The sequence below is a fragment of the Nicotiana sylvestris genome, chromosome 12 (assembly GCF_000393655.2).
Source record: "Nicotiana sylvestris chromosome 12, ASM39365v2, whole genome shotgun sequence".
Classification (NCBI taxonomy): Eukaryota; Viridiplantae; Streptophyta; class Magnoliopsida; order Solanales; family Solanaceae; genus Nicotiana; species Nicotiana sylvestris.
The window spans coordinates 63,256,248-63,282,116 of NC_091068.1; the positions used below are offsets into that span (position 1 = coordinate 63,256,248).

Sequence of the window (25,869 nt, forward strand, 5' to 3'; positions counted from 1 at the left end):
AGCAGGGCCAGAACATTCTTACAGCAGTCAAAACTCACCATAAGTCCAAAACGCTGAGCCTCGCCAAAGGCCAAAGCAATGTCCGATGGTGTACCACTCCCGGAAGGTTGCCGATCGACTGAATTGCTCCCCCTTAACCGTTGCGAAGAAGTCGCCTCACTACAAGCCTTCTCGCACCCCGGAGCATCTTTCCTTTTACCGGCACTCCTTGACCCCGGGGCCAACAACCTCTCCTCCTTCCTAGGAGGACTCGGCCTTGCCTTGAAAGAACTCCTGGCACCTGCAGCAGATAAATCAGATGAGTTGGTAAGAAGGAAGCCATCTCTTAGGGGGAAGAACACCAGGCACCTACCATGATGCTTCGCCTTCCATCTCCCTTTTGATAGATCTCGCCACCGGCGCCTATCATAAATCGAGCAAGCTGCCAGCTTATGAGACCACTCGGCTAAATCAAGGACCTCGCCGGGCGACCAATGAGTTGCTATGAACAAAGAACAGAAGGATATTGTTATGGGTCCAACCTCATGTTGAGATAAAGGCAATTCAAATGAAGTACTTACGTGTGAAGTTCCATTTCTCAGGAAACAGCAAAAATTATCCAAGGATAACATCAGTCATTTGGATTCGAACGAACCGATTCATCCATCCACGGTCATCATCCTCTTCGTTGTCGATTACAAAAGCTCGGTTGGATCTACGCTGAAGAGCAATCAGGCCCCGATAGCACAATGGCCGGAACAACCTCACGAGGTAGCTGAGGGTAAATTCTATCCCGGCCTTGTCAGCAAAAAATCTCATCGACTACACTATTCTCCAAAGAAAGGGATGAACCTGCGCCAACGTTACTTGATATCTTCTACAGAAATCAAGCACGACTCGGTCCGGGGAACCTGGCATAAGAACATAAATATACATACTCAAGAATCCCTCAACATATGTCATGACACTCTCCTCTGGGGAAGGTACTTGCAAAATCGCGCCTTCCCCCCATTTGCATTCTTTTCTAATCATCTCGAGATTTTCCTCCCTCACCGATGAAATAATTCTCGATACATGCTCTCGATGGCCCGGAAAATTGAGAGGTTTCCCCGGTGTGACAACCCTCCTCGAGGCAGGGTACCCGAGCCTCGCTCTCCCGACATAGGAGGCGAACCGCCGGTGTCATCCGAATGTGGAGCACAGGAGAGACTCCCCTCCGACCGATGATCAGGCATCGAAGCAGCGGCCATGACTACGACAAAATAGGGGGGAGAAGATGAAATAGGGAAGCAGAAGGACTAGCACAAAGCACCGGGCTCTGCAAAGGAGATAGGCTTAACAAGAATAGCAAAATTGCCATTTAAGAGAGAGATGAGCAAATATATATAGGCAAAGCGACAACTGCCCGCTTACCTAAGAGAGCCAATTAATTCTAGTAGTGATAACGTTACCCTCTCCTAGGGGAGTGTACTGGCGGATTCACCCCGGCTCCCATATGTCTCAGAAAACTGCGGGACCTCGGGAGAACCCCGACACCATAAACATCGGTTCGAGAGGAGCTATCGACTCAACCACGGGACATGGCCAGTTTCAGGGCCCCGGTTTGTCCAGATAGAAGGCCTTAAAGGGCCGATGCCGGAACGCAAAAGCAAAAAGGCAATGAGAAGGGCTGATAGAATGAAATCTCCTTTTATACATTGACAAAAGAAAAAACATCTTTAAACTATCCATTTCCTAGCGAGGCAGCATACAAAGCAAAAAGGAAGGCATACAAAAAAAGGGGGGGAGACTCGGAGACTACTCCTCGTCACTATTGTCTTCACCCTTATCAGGGCCAATCAAAAGCGCCAATCTTTCCTCCACTGCACGGGCCTCCTTAAGATCAGCTGACAGGTTGATGCCTCTGGCCCCGAGTTCCTCTAGAGTCTCTCTCTTCGCCTCTGCTTTGGCATGCTCGATAGCTCGGATTAGATTCTGCTTAGCTGTCATTGATATGTCACGAGCCATTATATGCGTTGTGGCCGCATCCTCCCAATAAGTAGCAGCATCTCGCTCGGCCTCGGACTTAGTGCGGCCAAAGCAGCAATCTCCTTGCGAGTATCCGCGAGAAGATCCTAGGATGTCACCAATTCCCCGGCCACTATTTCGTTTCGCTCTCTCAGCCTGGAGATCTCCGCATTCAACTGATTGATCTGCGAGCCACTATGCTCGACCTACGAGAGAAGGGCAAGTCAATGAATACACGAATATGGAATGTGTGTGGATACGGGGTAAAAGGTGGGGTACGAGCAAGGTAAAATACCTGAACAAAAAGATTGGCCTTCTCCCGGAGCGCCATCTCCAAAGCGGCCCGAAGCTCTCCTAGCTCTTTATCTCCCCAGGTAGAGCGGGCCTCCGAATCCTGCAGCTTCGAAGTAACTTTCTTACTCTCCTTTTCGTGATAAGAAAACTCCCCGTGAAGCTGGAGGATGGCATGGTCATACATCGCCTTACACTGCGTCATAACAGAAAAGTTAGAAAGACGACGAATGACGCCTGAGGACGAAAGAAATGCGAAAGGAATGACTATCACCTGCTATATGGACTTCTCCGCCGCTTTAACGGTGCCAGGAATATCGAGATAAGCTCTGTCGATAATGCCATCGAAAATGTTGGCAATAAATTCTCCCCCCTTGAGAGGAGTCCCAGCTGTGGCGCCGATCATCCAGTGGGCATCCCGCATTTCCCCTGATGAAACTGGAAAGTTCGAAATAAAGTCATTCAGTTTGCCGATTTCTCCAAGTGGAAATCCATGTCCCTGGAAGGCCCCGAGCTCCGATCCCTCAGGATTGGCACCAACGATCCCCCTAGAAGAAGCCGCATCAAATCTAGTTGTGTGATTCGAAGCTACATCAGCGTCCTCTTCAAGGACCTCCAGCCCACGAGCCCGGCCAGAGCTAGTCATTCTACACTCAGCAGACTCCGACCAGGGCGCCTGCAAGTCTCTCACACTTGAGCTTGTTCTCCTCCTTAACGAACTTCCATCATCGTCCTCTCCTTCAGTATCAGGATTCAACCCTAAGGTTAGGGCAGCAGTCCCGATAGTGGCTCAACGCTCAAGTGACCTGGTTTTCTTTATCGTAGGACGGACAACGGTTGCCCTGTTTTTCCTCTTATTGCTCGTGCCAGGCTCCAAGGCCCCTGCTTCACCATCAGAGGGCGGCCTCATCTGCATATTCTCGCCAAGACCTGCGCTAGTATAATAACCACGATACGCATTCGCTAAGGGCTCAGAAGGAAACACAAAATACGAATCATAGGCGGTAAAGGAACCTCACCATGATTCTTGGCCACCCAACGCTTCTTAGCCAGGACGGTCTAAGGACAAACGCGGTATGGGAATTTCTTGCTCAATTGCCCGATACATCCCGAAAAATCTGGGACCACCTCCGGATGCCAAGCAGTGGCTGCAGAAAGCACAAAGATATTATTATGTCAAACAGAAGAGTAGTCGAAAAGTGGCTAAAGGGAAAATCGCTTACGTCGGGTGTTCCACCTTTTGGGAAAGGGCATCCTCTGGGCCGGGATGATATCCATGGTCCTCAATTGGATAAACATGCTCATCCATCCTCGGTCCGCTCGTGATAAAAGATTTTTTAGATCGATGGCGGGGCTTGATTAAGCCTCGATACAGTCGAGGGTTGTACATTCCGATCAGATGATTAAGGGTAAAAACCTCACCTTCGACTCCTCCAGTGAAATGTCTAAGCATCAACTGTCACGCCCCAACTTTGGGAGGCGCGACCGGCGCTCAACCGAGTGAACCCAACTGAGCAAGCCTTATCAACCGCTATCTACCCAACTCGATAGGAATAAGGAAGCCATGCTTACCTTTATTTAAACTAGGAAAGATAGTACATTCAACATCTTAGTTCATTTTACATTTAAAACGTGGTTAAACTTCCAAGGTTCCATACAAGTTATAGTGTAGAAGAAAGCAAGAGCAGAGGGTTACAACACGGTCCATTGACCTATCTAATACCCATACATAACCCACACAAACGTCTACAGAGCCTCTAGGGATACAAAAGAGTGTTGCAATACTTGCCGGTAACAAGGCTCTGGCTATACCTTACGCAAATACCAAAATAAGATTTCCGGGAGGTAAAGCGGCATGAGCCACGCAGGGCCCCAAGAGGAAAAAGGGGCTTACCAATACAGCTGGCGGAAAATGAAGGAGTGCTACTGTCGGTGGACTGTGGTACCTGCTATAGAACCACCTACAATCATAACACGAATGTAGCGCCCCCGGAAAAGGGGACGTCGGTACATTTGAATTGTACTGGCATGTATGAACAAACTTTACCCCAAGTAAAATCAAGAAATACACAGGTAACAAATAGTAATAGAATCAACAACACAATGCACATGAAAGGAACAACCAAAGCCAAACAAGTTCCACAATCTCTCATTTTCCCCTTTCAACATTATTTCATCACATCAATGGTTTCACAACATTCACATATTTTCATTTCAATAGTGATTTCGATCACTTTTCCACCCTTATTACTTCGGCCACCCTTATTACCTCGGCCACTCTTATCACCACAACCCACACCTTATAACTTCGTGTTGCGGCGCGCAACCCGATCCCACCGGACAATTACATTTCACACGACAACACAACAATTCACAAAGAGTTTTCATAGACATCAATACCATTTCCATTATATGCAACAGTCCGTATACAATTTAAGTCACAACGATAATTGCCATGACAAGTCACGTATGATATTACCACAGTTGTTTCAATTGCATCAATTACGATTTCTTTACATTATTTGTTACACAGCTCTTACCACATAAGCACTTTCACACACACACGCTTGGCTTGTTGCCATATACTTACACCATTATATCAGGAACTTAGCCAACAACGTTCAAGGCATATTAATCACAGGAATTCACAAATGGTCCACATAAATAACACATACCAATTAGTCGTTGTAGACATGTGATTTTTGACCCTCCCCAAGATTTTTTATATATTAGCGTAAAATATTTAATTTAGGCATAATATAGATATTTTAAGTAATTTTTGACTCTTTTACTCTATTTTATTACAAGAAAACAAAATTTACAAAAATAGGTTCATTAATATTTCGTAGTCATTTTTAATCTTAAAATATATAGATACAACAATAGTATCGTATTTTTATTTTAATATGATATTTGAAAATACCAAATATAGATTTGTTTTAATGGTTAGTTTTATTTTAATAAATATTTGAATAGTAGTAATAATTAATAAATGGGCCCGTATTTTTAATCTCGTTCGCAGCGAAAGAATAGAACTTGGGCTCGAGCAACCCATTTTTTTCGGCTTAATTTTGGAACTAGCCCACAATTGTCAAGCCCATAATTCCTAGGCTCATACCCCTTAACCTAAAAACCCTACCAAAAAAACCTACAATATAAAAAGAAGAAAAAGAAAAGAGAAAGGAAGAAGAACGAAACAGGCGGAACAAAATAAGAACGAAGGATGCGCATCGTCTTCTTTAGAACTCGACACTAGAGAACGACCCCCACCCACCCCTCGCGTTGTCTTCTTCAAACACCCCTCTCCCCACTGCCTTTTCTTCAACAGCAAAATCAACAAACACCCCCTCGCCGGAAACAACCAGTGAAAACGCACACACGTACCAACGACCACCTCCCTTCCTCAACCACGTTGCCGACGTTGTTCTGTCCAAACGACACAACCCCCACTTCCGTCGGAGTCTGGTAAACCAGCAGCCATGGCTTGAAACTCGCCAGGAAAAATGAACTCCACCATCTCGTCGGAGTAACAAGTTCTGAACGCGACAAGGAGAACTAAGCCACCTCACACCAGTAGCTTCCAATGAACCCACCCTAATGAAATGACCCAACACCCAGCTCCCCACCACCCATCTCGTCAACCCTGACCCGCCGGACCTTCTGCCAGTGATGCCATATCCGACAAGCTTCACCTTCGCACACACACAGTCACGCACATGAACGGAGTGAGGGAATGAGCGTAAGGCAGCTGAAGTTTGGAGTCGTTTGTGAGTTCGAGTCATGTGGAAAGTTTTCGTATGTTGGTTCCGGTCTATGGTTATCACTGTCCATTTTTTCCGTCGATCTCCAGCTGCTGAAACTCGATGTTGCTGTAAACTCAGGCGTTCCGGTCGTAGGTCGAGCTGAGGATGGTTTCGAGGTTCGGTCGAGTTCCGTCGAGGTTAGCAGTTGTTGCTTGAAAATTTTAGTTGAAATCGTCTGTTGCGGATCTATTCATTTGGCTCGTTTCACTTGTTATAATTGCCAAAGCCCTATTAATTGACAGCTAAACTCTCAGGTCTATTTTATCTCTCTTTCTTACTTTAATTTGTTTTTATATGACTGAAACATGAAAGAGCCATTAAAACTTATTGCAACAGCTTAAGTTTCATGGATTGAGGATATGAATTTTGGTTCAATTTTAAATCTAAGGGTACATGGGTTTAAAGAAGAAATCAGTTGTCTACTTTATTTTCGTGGCTTAAGGAAGTTTTCTTGTTCTACTCTATTTGGAATATCATGGCCTAATTTCTCATAAGACCCTTCCATGTTTTACTAGCTTAGTAGTAATATTGAGTAATTTTGTTGTGCATCCAAGCTTCCAAGAATGAAGTATATGTTTCTGTTGGTATTTAATTATCATGGACTCGTTTTTATAAAAAATAATAGAGTAGTTAGTTTTTAGATTACATATCTTATTTTCTTCGAATCAAAATTGCTTACTAGTTTTCTTACTATTTTTATATATATTTATGTTTGATCTTTTTCCTTAAAAAGGAGAGGCTTCGTTTGTCTCACTTTTGGTCAGTGCACATTCCATTATTAGTTTAGATTTAGTCATGTGATCCATTCTGACGTGTATGGCATGTAGCCTAAAGGTGTATAACATGTAACCTAAATGAAGGCTAAAACAAAATGAATGTAGAAGAATTGAAATTGTAACACCCATATGTCGTATGCTCCTAAGAGTCCTTTTGGCCTCACAACAATCTCACATTAGCTTTAGGAAAATAATCGTACATTCGTAGTTTGCTTTAGGCATGTTTAATATACTATTGCGATTGTGGACACGTCCGCGTGACATGATTGCAAATTCTAAAAGTAACTCGAGGGATGCGTTCGCGCAACTTCAACAACATTTTCTTAAATAAATAAACAAAGCGTTATTAATTATGGACACGTTCGTGTGACATGATTTTTGATGCGCCAAAGGAAAAGAGTATACGTACGCGTAACTCAATTCTTTAATTACGGATAATCAAGTGATTTAAAAGCGGTAAAAGGTAAATGCACATAGGATCTAAAGTCAGTAATTAAACAATTTTAATAAGCCAAGTATGATCAAAGAGACCGTGCTGGAACCACGGAACTCGGGAATGCCTAACACCTTCTCCCGGGTTAACAAAATTCCTTACTCGGATTTCTATGTTCGCAGGCTGTAGAACAGAGTCAACTTCCTCGATTCGGGATTTTAAACCGGTGACTTGGGACACCATAAATTATCCCAAGTGGCGACTTTGAATCTTTAAATAAACAAATCCTGTTTCGATTGTCCTTTAATTGGAAAAACTCCCTAGTATTTATACCCTTTGCGGGGTGTAGGTAAAAAGGAGGTGTGACAGCTCTAGCGACTCTACTGAGGATCAAACCCAGAATCTCTAGTTCAGGGTTCAAGAATTCAAGCTTGTTAACATGATTTGTACTTGGCTTTATTTATTGTTAATATTATTGTATTCTGTGAATCTTTTGTGCTAAATGCTACCTGTTTACCGCTTTAATATTATCTGAATTGTATATGACTGTCTTCTACGCCACCCATCTGAGTCTTCTGGAAATGGTGCATATGTTCGCGTAGCCCGTTTTTTCTGTAGAAATTATACCAAATAGAACGAGGCTGGGCAAGCGACAAGGCCGGGTAGACTTCAGTGCTCCTGGTACGTCGCCCTCTCCTGGGCCCCAGTTGTTCGCTCGGGTACCCCAAGTCTAGACCAAAACCTCAGGATTTAAACCTAGAAAAACATAGCCACATGCTGGATCCCTAGTAGGAACGTTTGTTTGCATCATGTGCATATGACTTAGGGGACTCAACATAGGGGTTGGGTCCGTCTAGGACAGGTGTACCCAAAATAACAGACCATCTTGATGCATCCTATGTGCTACATGTTGCATTTATTCAAGGATAAAAGGGTCATTTGGCGGACCAATGATAACTGAGGGTAAATGAAGAAGTGAAAAAAAAGAAGAAAAAAAAGAAACAAAAACAATGACAAAAGAAAGAAGAAAGAAAGAAAAAAGAAAAAGAGAAGGGGAAGTGTGAAAATAATGCAAGTAGGGTCTAGTTATGTTTTTTTTTTGTTACATTTTTAAGAAAAAAGACAAAAAAACATGAAAAATTCAAAAAAAGATTTTGCACTTTTTCATCATTTTTCAAAAATCAAAAATCAAAAAAAAAAGAGAAAAAGAAAATTCAAAAAGATTTTGCATGTTTCGTCATTCTTCAAGAAAAGCAAGAAAAAATGTGATTTCTATGAATTAGTAGTTTTTTTATTATTCTCGCCCGTATCAAATTTACCCGAACTACGCGAACCTGATTCTCGTCTCTCGGGGCGGGATACGTGGGCAACCCACATAGGGTCCGGTCTTCCTAGTAAATCTTAAGTTCTTGGCTTTGCGGGGTCTTAGCCAAATTTTGCACTTCTAGCTACCGTTTGGCCAAATAAGTCATTTTGCAAAAATAGTCTCAATTATGTCTTGCATGCGTTTAATAGGGAGTGTTATTACCTCACATAATGTTGGTTAAAGTTTTCTCATACAGGTATGGATTTATTTACCGAAGTTTGAGTATGGCAAACACCCCGTGACCATCCGGTCAAGATCGCTCAGTCAGGAGTTGCTTAAGGAGATTTGTTTGATTTTTATGTTTTGAGTCTGTTCCTCATTTTATGTCGTCTTGTACTTTCTACTTTTGTACAGTAATGTCAAGTCTTTTTATTATTGTTATTTTCTATTTTATATTTGAAAAAATGTGCTGTAACTCAAAATCCAAAAAAGAGATGTTGCATTTTATATTTCGTTATAAATTTTCTTTAGAATGCTAATTCTAGAAATGAGAAAATTTTGAGGTTGTTTTTCAGTAGGCAATTAATATCTAGGACATAAAATGAATTATTTTTAAGTTTCCTTTAGTATATTAGGACCAAAATTCAAAAAAAAAAGAATTTTCTTTTAATACTTCTTTAAAAGCTTTCTTTAGGGTGTTAATTCCAAAATCCAAAAAGATTTTCTTTTGAGGTGTCTCTTTGGGAAATTAGTGAAAAATGAAAAAAAAATTCTTTTATTTTCATTAGAACTTTAGGATATTGTACATAGAAAAAATACTTTATCTTTTGTTTATCATTAGAATTTCCCCTTTAGGTAATCAAAACCTGAAATCCAAAAATATCTTTTATCTTGTTCATTTCTCGCTTCAAAATCCTTCTTCAGGGATATCAAATGCAAGTTCAAAAAATAATAAGAGTGTTGGTTTGTTACTTTATTTCCGATATTTCAGAACTACGCAAAGATCTGATTCATGCGGCGTCATGATATGTAGTCAACCTACATAGGGTTCGATCGAATCATTTTTTTTAAACTGTTAAAGAAAGGAAAAAAGGGAAAAAGGAAAAAGAGAAAGAAAAAAAGAGATGAAATTATGGGATGTGAGAAATGAGAGAAAGAAAAGAGTGATGATTAAAAAAAAAGAGAAGAGGAAGAAAAATGAGCAAGCCATGAAGTGTTAGAAAAGAAAACGAAAGATTCAAGTGGACAAATTGGGATGATGCCAAGTGACCTTGTGACCCTCGTAGTCATTCTTGAACCATTAATTGTTGCTAGGTGCATTACACGCAATGTGATATTTTTGCTGTTAAATGCCCTAACGCTAATGGGATGACCCCAATTTGTTCCTTTTTGATATCTTCATAGCAGAAAGGTGGTTGGTTTGTGGTTCTCGAAGTGGTAACTCTTCTCTGCAATATAAAGTCAAAAGGCAATGGCAGACAATAATGGAACTAAGTCGGTTGATACTGGTGCTCGAAAGCAGTTGGTTGAACAAGACAATGGGTTGGTTGAAGAGGTGAGGATGTTAAGACAACACATGGCAGACATGTATCAGGCTTGGATGACCGGGAAGGCACCACCCCCGCCACCACCTAGCTTCCTAAATACTACCCTTACCCGAACACCGGTCACAGTGCCAGATGATCCCCCATACTCTCCATATTCACCCGCTTATCATGGTTTTCCCAACCATCCTAGTAGCTCCATCACTCATTCTCCAATAACCTCTCCCCAAAATTGCCCTCCTGTCACATCTACTATCCCCGACAATGAATACTCATTCGAAGCTCATGATGCCCAAGGTGTTGATTGGTATCTTCGTCAAGATGTTGGTAAGTGGCCTACATTGGGTGACATGGCTCGAGATTTTGTTCGATACTTTCAGTACAGATCAAGCATTACCCCAAACCGCTCCTCCCTATCTAGAATGGAAAAGAAGCTAGAGGAAAGCTTTAGAGAATTTGGACTCAGATGGAGGGAGCAGGCTGCTCGAGTCAATACCCTAATTGGGGAAGAAGAAATGGTTGAGATCTTCCTAAAAGCCTAGGGGCCCACCTACTTCGATCATTTGATCCCGACCTTGGGAAAGCCTTTCAATGATGTGTTAAAAATAGGGGAGATGGTAGAAGAGGGAATCAAATCAGGTAAAATCATGAGTTGTTCGAAAGACATTCAGAACATCCCAGTAAACTTGGGTGGAAGAAAGAGAAACAGAAAAGATGACCCGATGGGCTTTCCCGAACAACACTTCCAGCCTCAACATCATCCCCATAGATATCCTTGTGCACCAGATGATCCTCCCCAATGCCAATTATCTCCACAGAACTCCCAAAATCGTACATCACTCTCTCAGTACCCAGCTCCACAAAATGCCTATCCACCCTCACGAGCCTATCGAAAACCCCCTAGATCAGGTTTCCGGCCCAATCAAGCATTTAAGAATGAGAGGTTGCTGAAAAAAGAAAAGGCTTTCACCCCATTAGGAGTGTCATACGCCAGTTTGTTCCAAAAGTTGAAGCAATTGGACATGTTGAAACCGATCTAGATAAAAATGTCAAACCCTCTTCCAAAGCAATTTGATTTTTCTCAAAGGTGCGCATATTGCTCAGATGCCCCGGGGCATGACATAGAGAAGTGTTGGAATCTGAAGAAAGCAATTCAGGAGCTTAGTGATGTAGGTGACATTGTTGTGCAAAATCCAGATGCAGCAGACACTAGCCAAAGTCCATCGCCTGAGACGCATATGGTGAGTATGATTTGTTTTGAAAAGGAATATGAAAATTCTTCTGAGATCCTCAAAGGCCCACGCGCTGCAAAGTTTTCAGTGCTATTAGAGGTTGATCTTAAGAACGAGCCAGCAAAGGGAACCCAAAAGCAATTTGTTAAGAACAATGTGATGGAAGTTTGTGGAGGTCCTAGTAATGTTGATGCAGAATTCAGTGGCTAAGATGCCGAGCTTGGAAATTGGAAAGACGCTCCTGTCTTGGTTAGCTAGGGAGGAGTTTTGGTGGTTTATTTTGTTGTCATTTCTGTTGTCCGGGTTATTTCAGGGTTGTAATCCAGATATTTCTTGTGACTCAAACCCTTCAATCCTCTTATGTTGCCTAGTTTGTTTAGTCTAGTAGCCTATTTAGTGTTGTCTAGGTTTGTTCTAGGTTTGTAGCCCCATTTTAGTTTGTTTGTTTTGTTGTCCAACCCCTGTCACCATCTGTCTAATGCAATTTTTTGTTTTCTGTGATTTCTAGTCATTTTCGTTTAGTTCTCTTTTCTTTTATAGTGCTTTTCCTGTTGACTCTAGTAACATGACATGTATGCGTAATTCTCGGCCTAGTCTTAAAAATTTAGTTTAGTCATGAAGAAATGAATGAAACAGTTTTGAAGATGATAGGGACATTTGAGGGAAACAAGTAAAGGCATGTTGAGATCACTTCAAGCCTGAACTGTGTGAAACTGGGGTAGATAGAATATGAAGAAACCCTATTGAAATGCATCATGCTACATCGGCTTGAAGCTAAAGGCAAGTTTGCCCAAATTGACAGGGGTTGTTCGTGGTAATGAGAGTGAGAGTGTTGTCCAATGGTGCTTTGTATGTAACAGATGTAGAAGGCGAATGTGTGGATATGGTTATCAAGTCTAGTACAATCAAAAGATGTTACAAATATTTTCCTTGATCTGTTTAATTGTGTAGTTTGCACTTGGCATGTTTTGGAGATTGGAATGATGAAGGCATTTTGTTCTGCTATCTAAATACTTTATCCTTCGTTACCTCGTTGAGCCTTATTTATTTTCTTCCATACCTCTTTTTCGGAATCAGTAGCAAAGATCAGAAATGCAAGCGTGAAAGATGAGTAAAGGAAAAAGAGAAAAGAAAAAGAATGAAAAGATAGAGATGAAAAAGAAGGAAAAAGAGAAGAAAAAGAAGAAGAAAGAGAAAAGAAAAAGAATAAGAAAGAGAAGAAAAACAACAACAAAAGAAAAAGAAGGAAAGAAGAGAAAAGTAAAATCACAACAAACAAAATAATTCTTATGACATGAACTACGTTCGACCTGATTCCTTTTAAGGATACGTAGGCAGCCTCACGGTTCGGTCTCATCAAAACAAGAATCCAAAAGTCCCCCATGTAAGAAACTGGGGCAGAAGTTGTGTTTGTTGTGAGAAACCTGATTCCGAAAAGTTGTAACTTTAACCCATTTGAATTATTTTGAACCTTTTATACCATTTCCTTCTAACCCTGTCCAAAATCCCACATTACGGTCCAAAGAAAGACCTTCTGATCAGTCTTTGAGAAATGCCAAGTCGAGCAAGTAAAGGTAATTCATGTCAAGGGCAACACTCTGGTTCAAGCAGGAAAATAAAAATGAGAGAGTCTTATTGGTGAAAACCCTCACGAGCACTGTGAGGCGATGGGAGCTCAGAGAAATAAAAAATGAGAGAGTCTTATTGGTGAAAACCCTCGCGGGCACCGTAAGGCGACGACAAGTTGAGAGAAAGAACAAAATGAGAGAGGCTTGATGGTGAAAACCCTTCAGGCACTACAAGTCGAATAAGGATTGTGAATCAAATTAGATAATCAGAGCATTAAAGCCCAGTTTCACGGTTCAGGGGTATAACAAGAGTTGAACATCAGATTTGTTTGACAGATTAGGCCACTTAATCAACATGTGCATGTCATGGTCATTAGAGTTGGAATCCACATCTGATAGGTTTCTACTCTGTAGTTTTCTTGTTAGGAATCATCTCTTTCCCTTGTCCTTTACTCTGTTCCTTTTATCTTGTTTACCTCCTCGTTCCGAGTCTGTTTGGTCAAAACAAGTGAGAAATGTCTTCAAAATTTGTCACCCGTTTTTCAATTGCACAAAATGGGATCTAGCCAGTACATCAAAGTGTCATAAGTCAGGAAAGAACAACAAGCGCATTGAGCTGGTAATAATCAACATGTTTTGGGACCATTATGAAATACAAAGGTTTGGTACACATCAATTCAGGAACAATGCAATAGATGGAGGGTGTTAGGTGAACGGATCAAAGGTATTTTCGGTGAAACACTATGGTTTGGTACATATCAATTCATAAACAATGCAATAAGATGGAGGGGTTTGGTGAACGGATCAAAGGTATTTTCTGTGGTAAGATAGACAAAAGGTGTTTAATCAATGAAAAGCGAGGTCCTCCGAGCAGAAATCAAAGTTATCGTGGCAAGTGAAGGAGCAACAAACCTCAAGGCCAGGGCCAGTGGTTTAAGTCAAGAAAAAATAACATGCGCGATGAGTGGGTGGCAATTGTCGTTCCTTGAGATTCATGAGAAACACAAAGGTTTAGTACATGTCAATGCAAGAGCACAATGCAATAGATGAAGGGTATTGGGTTGGAATGGATCAGAAGTATTTTCCGTGATAAGGGTGACAGAGAAAGTGGTTAATCAATAAACAAGCAAGGTATTCGAGTGGAAATCAAAGTTATCATGGGAAGTGAATGAGCAACCGTCCTCAAAGTCAAGGCCACAAACCAACCACCATATTTTTAAGCTGACAAGATTTTTCTTTGATTTGGAACAGGGGCAGAAAACTCGTTTGTTTCGGAGAAACCCTCCGTGGAGTAAGGCAGTCACCAAACAGGTTCGACCGTAAACTTTCAGGACCCTCCTAGAAAATGGGACATAGTTTAAAGTTCAGAAATAGCATAATCTAGCATAAATGTATCCCAAAGGAATATAAGTTGGCTTAGAAGTTTTCATGTTCGAGATAGGATTCAATTAGAAGTTTCCAGGACCCTCCTGAATAATGGGACTTAGTTTAATATTTCAATTAGATAACAACATTTAGCGTAAGTTCTGTTGTAGGGTAGTATAATTTACCCGTAAAAGTTGTCACTCTTAATATAATGTTTGATTTTTCAGGACCCTCCTGGATAATGGGGAGTAGTTTAATGGCCCTCTTAGACAACAAGATTTAGCAGAAGTCACACCTTTAAAAGATATAGCTTAGATTTAAAATTGTCGTTTAGTTAGTTGTCAGGACCCCCCTAGATAACGGGACCTAGCTTTCAAATCCTTAGTAATATTTGGTAATATGATTCAGTTTAACACTCACATATGTGCCCAGTTACCAAACTGGGGCAGAAAAATTTTCTTTGTTTTTGTCTATTTTGTTTAAATCAGGTACCCGCTTGGAGAGCAGGGAATACATTCAAGCGTAGCAGTCAGGAGCCCGCCTGGAGAACAAGGGAGTACAACTTAAATTTTAGCTTTCAAATTCTTTGTTTTGTCTATGTTGAAGTCAGGAGCCCGCCTGGAGAGTAGGGAATACATTTCAAGTCAGCAGTCAGGAGCCCGCCTTGAGAGCATGGAATACTTTCAAGCGTAGCAGTCAGGAGCCCGCCTGGAGAACAAGGGAGTACAATTTAAATTTTAGCTTTCAAATTCTTTGTTTTGTCTATGTTGAAGTTAGGAGCCCGCCTGGAGAGCAGGGAATACTTTCAAGTGCAGCAGTCAGGAGCCTGCCTAGAGAACAAGGGAGTACAATTTAAGTTTTAGCTTTTAAATTCTTTGTTTTGTCTATGTTGAAGTCAGGAGCCCGCCTGGAGAGCAGGGAATACTTTCAAGCGCAGTAGTCAGGAGACCTCCTGGAGAATAAGGGAGTACAATTTAAGTTTTAGCTTTTAAATTCTTTGTTTTGTCTATGTTGAAGTCAGGAGCCCGCCTAGAGAGCAGGGAATACATTTCAAGTTGAAGTCAGGAGCCCACCTGGAGAGCAGGGAATACTTTCAAGTTAGTTGTCAGGAGCCCGCCTGGAGAACAAGGGAGTACAATTTAAGTTTTAGCTTTCAAATTCTTTGTTTTGTCTATGTTGAAGTTAGGAGCCCACCTGGAGAGCAGGGAATACATTTCCAGTTAGCAGTCAGGAGCCTGCCTGGAGAGCAGGGAATACATTTCAAGTTAGCAGTCAGGAGCCCGCCTGGAGATCAGGGAATATATGTCAAGTTCAGCGGTCAGGGGCCCACCTGGAGAGCAGGGAATACATTTCAAGTTAGCAGTCAGGGAGCCCCGCCTGGAGAATAGGGTCAGATTTTACTTTAGTCAAGCTTAGTTTACAGTTTTCCTAGTCTATTCTTTAGTTTAATTTCATCATTGCATCAATAGTACAAGTGGTTTACAATTTTGCTAACAACTCACAAATCTTCCTAGTGCAAACGGGGGCAGAAAAAATTTCTTTGTTTTGTCTTGTTGTAATCAGGAACCCACCTGGAGAACAAGGGGAGACAACTCAAGTTTCTAGGGAAAGCAGTGTCGAAGGAAGACAACTCGAGTTTCAAGGGAAAGCAGTTTCGAAGGAAGACAGTTCAAGTTTCAGGGGAAAATGGTTCAAGGTGCAAGGAAAAAAAAGGGCCAAGTAACAAGATAAGACGGTTCAAGTTCAGCAATCAGGCGCCCACCTGGAAAAAAGGAATTCAATTCAGAATGCAATGCAAGTCAGTAACGAAAGAAGCTCACATTAAGAATGCGAGTCAGTAGTCCTAGATGATCAACCGAAGTTAATCAATAAAGGAAAAGAGAGAAAGGCAACAAGTTAATCCAAATGCAGAAGTTGATGAAGGATGTGAGTTGCTCAAGACATGGCCAAGGCCACAAGCACTACATGTCCGGTCTTGGTCTGAAAATCTGAAGAAGAACGAGCTAGAACCTGCAACTGGCAAGCGTTAAGGTTCAAATCTAAAGTCTGCATGAAGAACCACTCAAAACTCAAGATCAAGCTTCAGAAGACTTATAGATAGGAATCTTGTAACTCGTAATTGATAGGCTTAGCTAGTCTTTTTCATGTTTTGATTTTGATGTAATAGCAGGACTGCGGACCGGAACCTCGGCGGAACGGCACCTCGACTGGATCCCCACCTCGGCATACTCCGTCATCTCACTCATTTCTGAACTACACGTAGCCTGATTCCTTTATAGCCAAGGATATGTAGGCAACCTAGATACCAAGGCTCGGTCACATTCCCTTCTCTCTTAGCTTTAGTCTCTCAAAATAAGGGTTGGGTCAAAAACTTGTCTATTCAGTCTTTGTCTGAAAACTCTGTACGTTTCCAGTCAAAGACGGCCAGCTGTAGACATGTGATTTTTGACCCTCCCCAAGATTTTTTATATATTAGCGTAAAATGTTTAATTTAGACATAATATAGATATTTTAAGTAATTTTTGACTCTTTTACTCTATTTTATTACAAGAAAACAAAATTTACAAAATAGGTTCATTAATGTTTTGTAGTCATTTTTAATCTAAATATATATATATATATATATATATATATATATATATTTTTAATCTAAAAAAATCTTTAAAAAATATATACAACAATAGTATCGTATTTTTATTTTATATGATATTTAAAAATAACAAAAATAGATTTGTTTTAATGGTTAGTTTTATTTTAATAATTATTTGAATAGTAGTAATAATTAATAAATGGGCCCATATTTTTAATCTCGTTCGCAGCGAAAGAATAGAACTTGGGCTCGAGCAAACCATTTTTTTAGGCTTAATTTTGGACCTAGCCCACAATTGTCAAGCCCATAATTCCTAGGCCCATACCCCTTAACCTAAAAACCCTACCAAAAAAACCTACAATATAAAAAGAAGAAAAAGAAAAGAGAAAGGAAGAAGAATGAAACAGGCGGAACAAAATAAGAACGAAGGCTGCGCATCGTCTTCTTTAGAACTCGACACCAGAGAACGAACCCCCACCCCTCGCGTCATCTTCTTCAAACACCCCTCTCCCCACTGCCTTTTCTTCAATAGCAAAATCAACAAACACCCCCTCGCCGGAAACAACCAGTGAAAACACACACACGCACCAATGACCACCTCCCTTCCTCAACCATGTTGATGACGTTGTTCTGTCCAAACGACACAGCCCCCACTTCCGTCGGAGTCTGGTAAACCAGCAGCCATGGCCTGAAACTCACCGGGAAAAACGAGCTCCACCAGCTAGTCGGAGTAACGAGTTCCGAACGCGATAAGGAGAATCAAGCGACCTAACACCTGTAGCTTCCAACGAGCCCACCCTAACAAAACGACCCAACACCCAGCTCCCCACCACTCATCTCGTCGACCTTGACCAGCCGGACCTTCTGCCAGCGATGCCATATCCGGCGAGCTTCACCTTCGCACACACACAGTCACGCAAATGAACGGAGTGAGGGAACGAGCGTAAGGCAGGTTAAGTTTGGAGTTGTTTGTGAGTTCGAGTCGTGTGGAAAGTTGTCGTACGTTGGTTTCGGTCTATGGTTATCGCTGTCCATTTTTTCCGTCGAGCTCGAGCTACTGAAACTCGACGTTGTTGTAAACTCAGGCATTCCGGTCGTACGTCGAGGTGAGGCTGGTTTCGAGTTCCGTCGAGGTTAGCAGTTGTTGCTTGCAAATTTCAGTTGAAATCTTCTGTTGCGGATCTATTCATTTGGCTCGTTTCACTTGTTGTAATTGCCAAAGCCCTATTAATCGAAAGCTAAACTCTCAGGTCTATTCTATCTCTCTTTCTTACTTTAATATGTTTTTATATGACTGAAACATGAAAGAGCCATTAAAACTTATTGCAACAGATTAAGTTTCATGGATTGAGGATATGAATTTTGGTTCAATTTTGAATCTAAGGGTACATGGGTTTAAAGAAGAAATCAGTTGTCTACTTTATTTTCGTGGCTTAAGGAAGTTTTCTTGTTCTTCTCTATTTGGAATATCATGGCCTAATTTCTCATAAGACCCTTCCATGTTTTACTAGCTTAGTAGTAATATTGAGTAATTTTGTTGTGCATCCAAGCTTCCAAGAATGAAGTATATGTTTCTGTTGGTATTTAATTATCATGGACTCGTTTTTATAAAAAATAATAGAGTAGTTAGTTTTTGGATTACATATCTCATTTTCTTCGAATCAAAATTGCTTACTAGTTTTCTTACTATTTTTATATATTTTTATTTTTGATCTTTTTCCTTAAAGGCTTCGTTTGTCTCACTTTTGGTCAGTGCACATTCCATTATTAGTTTAGATTTAGCCGTGTGTTCCATTCTGACGTGTATGGCATGTAGCCTAAATGTGTATAACATGTAAACTAAATAAAGGCTAAAACAAAATGAATGTAGAAGAATTGAAATTGTAACACCCATATGTCGTATGCTCCTAAGAGTCCTTTTGGCCTCACAAAAATCTCACATTAGCTTTAGGAAAATAATCGTACATTCGTAGTTTGCTTTAGGCATGTTTCATATACCATTGCGATTGTGGACACGTCCATGTGACATGATTGCAAATTCTAAAAGTAACTCGAGGGATGTGTTCGCGCAACTTCAACCAAATTTTCTTAAATAAATAAACAAAGCATTATTAATTATGGACACGTTCGCGTGACATGATTTTTGACGCACCAAAGGAAAAGAGTAAACGTACGCATAACTCAATTCTTTAACTACGAATAATCAAGTGATTTAAAAGCGGTAAAGGGTAAATGCACATAGGATCTAAAGTTAGTAATTAAACAATTTTAATAAGCCAAGTATGATCAAAGCGACCGTGATGGAACCACGGAACTCGGGAATGCCTAACACCTTCTCCTAGGTTAACAGAATTTCTTACCCGTATTTCTGTGTTCGCAGGCTGTAGAATAGAGTCAACTTCCTCGATTCGGGATTTTAAACAGGTGACCTGGGACACCATAAATTATCCCATGTGGTGACTCTGAATGTTTAAATAAACAAATCCCGTTTCGATTGTCCTTTAATTGGAAAATCTCCCTTGTATTTATACCCTTTGCGGGGTGTAGGTAAAAAGGAGGTGTGACACTTGCACACCAAACAAGGTGACTTTACAAAGGTTAAAGTTAGCCATACATACCTCAAATTCTCCCTTAGTGATACTACAATGATCCAATACACTTAAGCAACCTCAATCTACAATACAACATTCAATAGGGCCAATATTAGTAATAAATTCCGTAACATATGCCATTTAGGCATATCATCAAACACCTTGTAGGTATAGATCTTTACACCCCATAACTATAGTATTGGTTCACCCAACTATCACCATTAACCAACAATTCATTCCACCATCATTCCTAACCAATTTATAACTTCCAACAACATATGTGTGACAACCCATCTTCACCCAACCAACAAAATTCCATCAAATAATCACCTTCCAATCTCTACAATGACTATGTATTTATATTAAGAACTTATGGCTTATAATCATCACACCAAGAGTCCCAATACTTAATTCACACTCATATACCCATAATAAATTCATACATGTAAATCTAAGGGGGGTAGGATTACCTTTTGGAAAAAACCTTGCAAAACGCTCCTTTGAGTTCTTGAAGGAATTTCTTGAAGATCTATGTGTTTTATGAGTATATTCTATCAATACTAGTGTAAGAATAATGGAATTTTACACCAAGTTAATGAAGATTGCTTACCTTGAAGATGGGAGGGGTTGGAGGTTTTGAGAGGGTGAAGAAAACCCCAAAATTCGAGCTTGAATGATCAAAAAATGAAGGAAATGTAATACCCCTTTGGGTTTTACACTGACCAGGGGTATTTTAGACATTTTACATGTTCCACCGCGTTCCACCGCGGTCTGCCGTGGTTTACAGGCAGAAAAATCATGGTTTGTCGCGGTTCGCCGCGGCCGCGCTCCTGGGCGCGCTGGTGACGCATGTCCGGTAAAAAGGTCCTAACTTTCTGTATTCACCTCCAAATGATGAACGGTTTGCTGCGTTGGGAACTAGACTCAAAGGGATTTAATTTGATAGGTTGTACATCACTCAACACTTTATATAACTAGATATATGCTTGTCCAAAGTGAGGTATTGTGCGCATTCACTTACAACTTTAGCCTATTATGAAATTTTTCCAACTTGGCTTAGACTTAGGCCTCTCCTTAGACCCCAAACTACTTATAATATGACTTATACACTTATTAACTTATCTAATTGATATCCATTATATCATGAACCCTCACTTGCACACAAGATAAAATAATTAGCCTATCTTGGCACCACAAAATCTTAGATTACTTAGCAAAATTTTCTGGGGCTTTACATTCTCCCCCGCTTAGGATCATTCGTCCTCGAATGAGGATCAAGGTTCATTCACTAGCCATCCTTATGTAACTTCGGCTTGTTCACATCATGAAATATATCAACAGCCCCGAATTTGGCTAACTCCTTAAATTTCCGAAAAATTTCGCCAGAGTTTCCTTTGTAACTAGACCTATCCACCTGTCAGAGGGCCCCAGATACATATCCTAACAGCATATACATGTTTCATAGACATAACATAACTTGTACAACACCAACCATGGCCGCATAGGCAACACATGTAATCAAAATGGAATAGTTTAACATGGATCAAATCAAAAGATAATAGTTCATAGGAACCAAATGCATAAAAGCTATTACATGACTATTCAAACAAATGTGGATTCTTTCTCATTTCTTCCTCGGCTTCCCAAGTGGCTTCCTCAACTTGCTGGTTCCGCCATAACACTTTTACGGAGGCAATTTCCTTATTTCTCAATTTCCGGACTTGCCTATCAAGAATGACAACTGGAATTTCTTCATAAGATAGTTCTTCATTAACCTCAATAGTTTCAACTGGCACAATAGTGGACGGATCTCCCACTACCTTCTTCAACATAGACACATGGAAGACCGGATGTACCAACGACATCTCAGGTGGCAGCTCGAGCTTGTATGCCACCTGACCAATCCTCTGAATGATTTTGTACAATCCGACATACCTCAGACTTAATTTCCCTTTCTTCCCAAATCGCATAATGCCCTTCATGGGGGAAACTTTCAAAAATACCAAACCATCTTCTTTGAACTCCAAATCTCTGCGACGAATGTCCGAATAAGACTTTTGACGACTCTGAGCAGTTTTCAACCTCTCCTTAATAATCTTGACTTTCTCCATGGCCTGATGCACGAGGTCCGGCCGTATCAATTCTACTTCTCCAACCTCGAACCACCAAATGGGAGACCTGCATCTCCTACCATATAGTGCATCGAATGGTGCCATCTGGATACTAGCATGGAAGCTGTTGTTGTAAGCAAATTCTATGAGTGGCAAATGGTCATCCCAACTACCCTTGAAATCAATAGTACAAGCACGCAACATGTATTCAAGCGTCTGAATAGTCCGTCGTGCTTGCCCATCAGTTTGTGGATGAAAAGTTGTGCTAAGGTTTACCTGCGTACCCAAACCTTGCTAAAATGTCTTCCAAAAGTTGGCCGTGAACTGAGCCCCTCAATCTGAAATGATTGAGACTAGAGTGCCATGCAACTTGACTATTTCTTTGATATACAACTGAGCATATTGTTCCGTTGTGTCGGTAGATTTAACTGGCAAGAAGTGCGCTGATTTTGTGATTCGGTCAACGATCACCCAAATTGAGTCGAACATGCGTGGCAGCCCTACTACAAAATCCATATTGATCATCTCCCATTTCCACATTGGAATTTCTATGCTTTGAGTAAATCCACCGGGCCTTTGATGTTCGGCCTTCACTTGTTGACAATTTGGACATTTTGCTACAAAATCCGCCACATCCCTCTTCATGTTGTTCCACCAATAAATTTCCTTGAGATCATGATACATTTTTGTAGAACCTGGGTACACAGAATACCTGGAATTATGAGCCTCCGCCATTACCCTCTCCCGAAGATTATCCACATCTGGAACACATAGCCTACCTTGACATTGTAATACGCCATCTCCGCCACCGAGTGAAAATGTCGAAGTCTTGTTATTCGAAACTGCCTCTTTCATATGTGCTAATGCTGGATCAATGAACTGCTTTTCCTTGACTTCTGCAACAAGTGACGATTCTGCCCCAGTACGCACCATAACCTTCCCCTCATTTGAGGTCGAAATACAAACCCCCGGACTGGCTAATTGATAAACCTCCCGAGCCAAAGGCCTCTGATCTGCTCCCAAATGAGCCAAACTACCCATGGACTTCCGACTGAGAGCGTTGGCCATCACATTCTCCTTCCCTGGATGGTATAAAATGTCTATATCATAATCCTTGATCAATTTTAACCACCGCAGCTATCGTAAATTCAGCTCCTTCTGCTTGAACAAATATTGGAGACTCTTGTGGTCTGAGAACACATCCACATGGACCCCATAAAGATAATGCCGCCATATTTTCAAGGTAAATACAACTGCCGCAAGCTCCAAATCATGCGTCGGATAATTCTTCTCATGATTCTTGAGTTGCCTTGAAGCATACGATATAACCTTCCCATGATGCATCAACACACACCCCAAGCCGACCCTGGAGGCATCGCAATAAACTACAAATCCTTTTGTGCCCTCCGGTAAGGTCAATATAGGTGTCGAGGTCAATCTCGACTTCAATTCCTGAAAACCTTTCTCACAAACGTCGGACCATTGGAACTTAACTGTTTTCTGCGTCAACTTAGTCAATGGGAGGTGAGGGTAGAGAATACCTCCACAAACCACCGATAATACCCCGCTAAACCCAAGAAGCTACGGATCTCCATCGGGGTCGTGGGTCTAGGCCAATCTTTCACTGCTGCAATCTTCTGGGGATCCACCTGAATTCCTTCACTAGAAACAACATGACCCAGAAAGGTAACGGACTCCAACCAAAATTCACATTTTGAAAATTTAGCATACAATTGGTGCTGATGAAGAGTCTGTAGAACTGCCCTGAGGTGATCGGCATGATCCTCTCGGCTCCGCGAATAAACAAGGATGTCATCAATGAAAACAATCACAGAGGAGTCTAGAAACGGCTTGAATACCCGATTCATAAGATCCATGAAAGCTATCGAGGCGTTGGTTATCCCAAAAGACATGACCAAGAATTCAAAGTGACCATAGCGAGTTTTGAAAGCGGTGTTAGAAATATCCTGCTCTCTGATCTTCAATTGTTGATACCCGAACCGCAGATCAATTTTGGAGAAGAACCTTGCACCTTGCAGTTGGTCGAACAAATCATCTATCCGAGGCAAAGGATATTTATTCTTGATGGTGACCTTGTTAAGCTGCCGATAATCAATACACATCCGGAGCGACCCATCCTTCTTTCTGAAAAAAAGAACCGGAGCACCCCACGGCAACACACTTGGCCGTATGAACCCCTTTTCTAATAAATCCTTCAACTGCTCCTTTAACTCTCTTAACTCCGCTGGCGCCATTCTGTATGGTGGAATAGATATTGGCTGCGTATCTGGCAATACATCAATCCCGAAATCAATCTCCCTATCTAGCGGGATCCTTGGAAGCTCGTCCGAAAACACATCAATAAACTCATTCACGACTACCACGGACTCGGGGACAGACACTTCAGAAGTGGTGTCCGCCACCCGGACCAAATGGAAGATACACCCCTTCTTAATCATCTTCGAAGCCTTAAGGTAAGAAACAAACCTACCCTTCGGCACCACACCATTTCCCTTCCACTCAATAACTAGCTCATTAGGGAACTCAAGCCTCATGACTCTCGTTCGGCAGTCAAGTTTAGCAAAGCATGAATAAAGCCAGTCTATTCCCATAATCACATCAAAATCCACCATTCCAAGCTCAATAAGATCGGTCATGGTAGCATGACCACATACCGTGACAACATAATTCCTATAAACTCGTGCGGCTGTGATAGAATCACCAACCGAAGTCGATACAGAGAACAGCTCATGAAGTTGTTCGGATTCTACCCCAAAACTTGAAGCAATAAATGGGGTGACATAAGACAAAGAGGACCCCGAATCAATAAGAGCATAACAACTAATGGCCTGAACAGACAAGATACATGTGACAACATCTGGAGAAGTCTATGCACTTTGGCGACCACTCAAAGCATGAAACCGGCTAGGTTCACCTCTGCCAAGAGCTCTACCCCTAATTGCACCATGCCCTGCTGGAGCTGGAGGGCGCGCGGATGATGTGGCGGCTTAAGAACCGGATGGCTGAGCAAATCCCCTACCTGAGCCCTGACTGGGCGCACGACAGTGCCACTGGATATGACCTCACACCCCGCATATATAACACACCGGGATATCCAAATAACAAGTCTCAGAATGGAACCTCCCACATTTGGGCGTGAAGCCCTCCCATGCTACTGTGATCTCCCTCCTGGACGATCAGACTGATGGGGTCTCCTACTATCTGAACCTGGTCTCAAGTGACTGCTCTACTGATAACTGTGCATAGATGGCGGTGCACTCGTTGTGGACTGTGCATATGATTGGGATGACCTTGATGGCCCCCTTCTCTGAACTGGTCACCCTGAGTGACCCACTGATCGGTCCCTGTTGTTACTCTCCCTTTCTGCCCGTATTTTCAACTTCCTAGCCTCTGTGGCCTGAGCGAATCCCACAATCTTCCCATAATTCATATCTGAGTGTAAGGCCGCTATAGCAGCCTTGTTCACCACCAAAGTACTAAGACCCTGAACAAATCGCCGAACTCGAGCATCCATGATCGACACTAACTGAGGAGCATACTTGGACAACCTCACAAACTCCATGTTGTACTCCCAAACACTCATACTACCCTGCTTGAGGACCTTAAACTCAGTGGCACGGGCCGCCATTGTCTCGGCAGGCAAGAAGTGGTCCATAAATGCATCTACAAACTCTTTCCATCTAGCCGGAGGTCTTCCCTCCCCACGGGAATCCTCCCACATCTCAAACCATGAATACGCTGCTCCCCTCAACCTGTATGAAGCCAACTCAACCCCCTCCATCTCTGTAGACTTCATCACTCGAAGGGTCTTATAAATTTCATCAAGGAAATCTTGCGGATCGGCCTCTGGGTCTGTGCCTATAAACTCTGGAGGGGCCAACCGCAGAAACTGGTTGACTCTGGAGCTGGCGGAATCTTCCTGTCCGCTGGAGGACGCAGGGGCATCATGAGATCTCTGGGCCTGAGCGGCCACTAACTGGGTCAACATATGGATGGCTCCTCTAAGGTCCCCATCAGAAACCCCGGGACCGGAAGCTGGAACTGCATCAGGATCAGGAATATTAGCGGGAGGGATGGTAGCACCCTCTGCCACAACTGGAACAGGAATACTTGGATCTGGAATAAATGGACCAGGCAGATTCAAGATCGGGGAGTCACTCTCATCCACGGCATCAGGTACATGATTCATAGCCACACTTTGGGTGGCATTGGCCCCAAGGTCGAGTCTAGCCCTCTTCTTAGGTGCCATTAC

The 25,869-nt window shown here is 41.9% G+C and overlaps 1 protein-coding gene across 1 annotated transcript; it reads right to left on the reverse strand.

Annotated features, from left to right (window-relative positions):
• Positions 1-3,067: 3,067 nt before the first annotated feature.
• On the reverse strand, positions 3,068-25,866 carry LOC138883129 (uncharacterized). The gene is made up of 5 exons (XM_070163790.1): positions 24,952-25,866; positions 23,138-24,445; positions 22,309-22,709; positions 3,349-3,425; positions 3,068-3,207 (listed from the first exon to the last, which is right to left on the reverse strand). Exons 1-5 carry the CDS (start codon positions 25,864-25,866, stop codon positions 3,068-3,070), a joined length of 2,841 nt encoding a protein of 946 aa, XP_070019891.1.
• Positions 25,867-25,869: the final 3 nt, after the last annotated feature.

What these genes read in the sequence shown, in the direction of transcription:
- LOC138883129 (XM_070163790.1), bottom strand. Translation starts at nt 25,866, where the DNA reads ATGGCACCTAAGAAGAGGGCTAGACTCGACCTTGGGGCCAATGCCACC. An exon ending in GTAACAACAGGGACCGATCA is followed by an intron (nt 24,446 to 24,951) that starts GTGGGTCACTCA and finishes TTGTCTGTTCAG; the next exon opens with GCCATTAGTTGTTATGCTCT. An exon ending in GCGGAGGCTCATAATTCCAG is followed by an intron (nt 3,426 to 22,308) that starts GTATTCTGTGTA and finishes TGCTTTCTGCAG; the next exon opens with CCACTGCTTGGCATCCGGAG.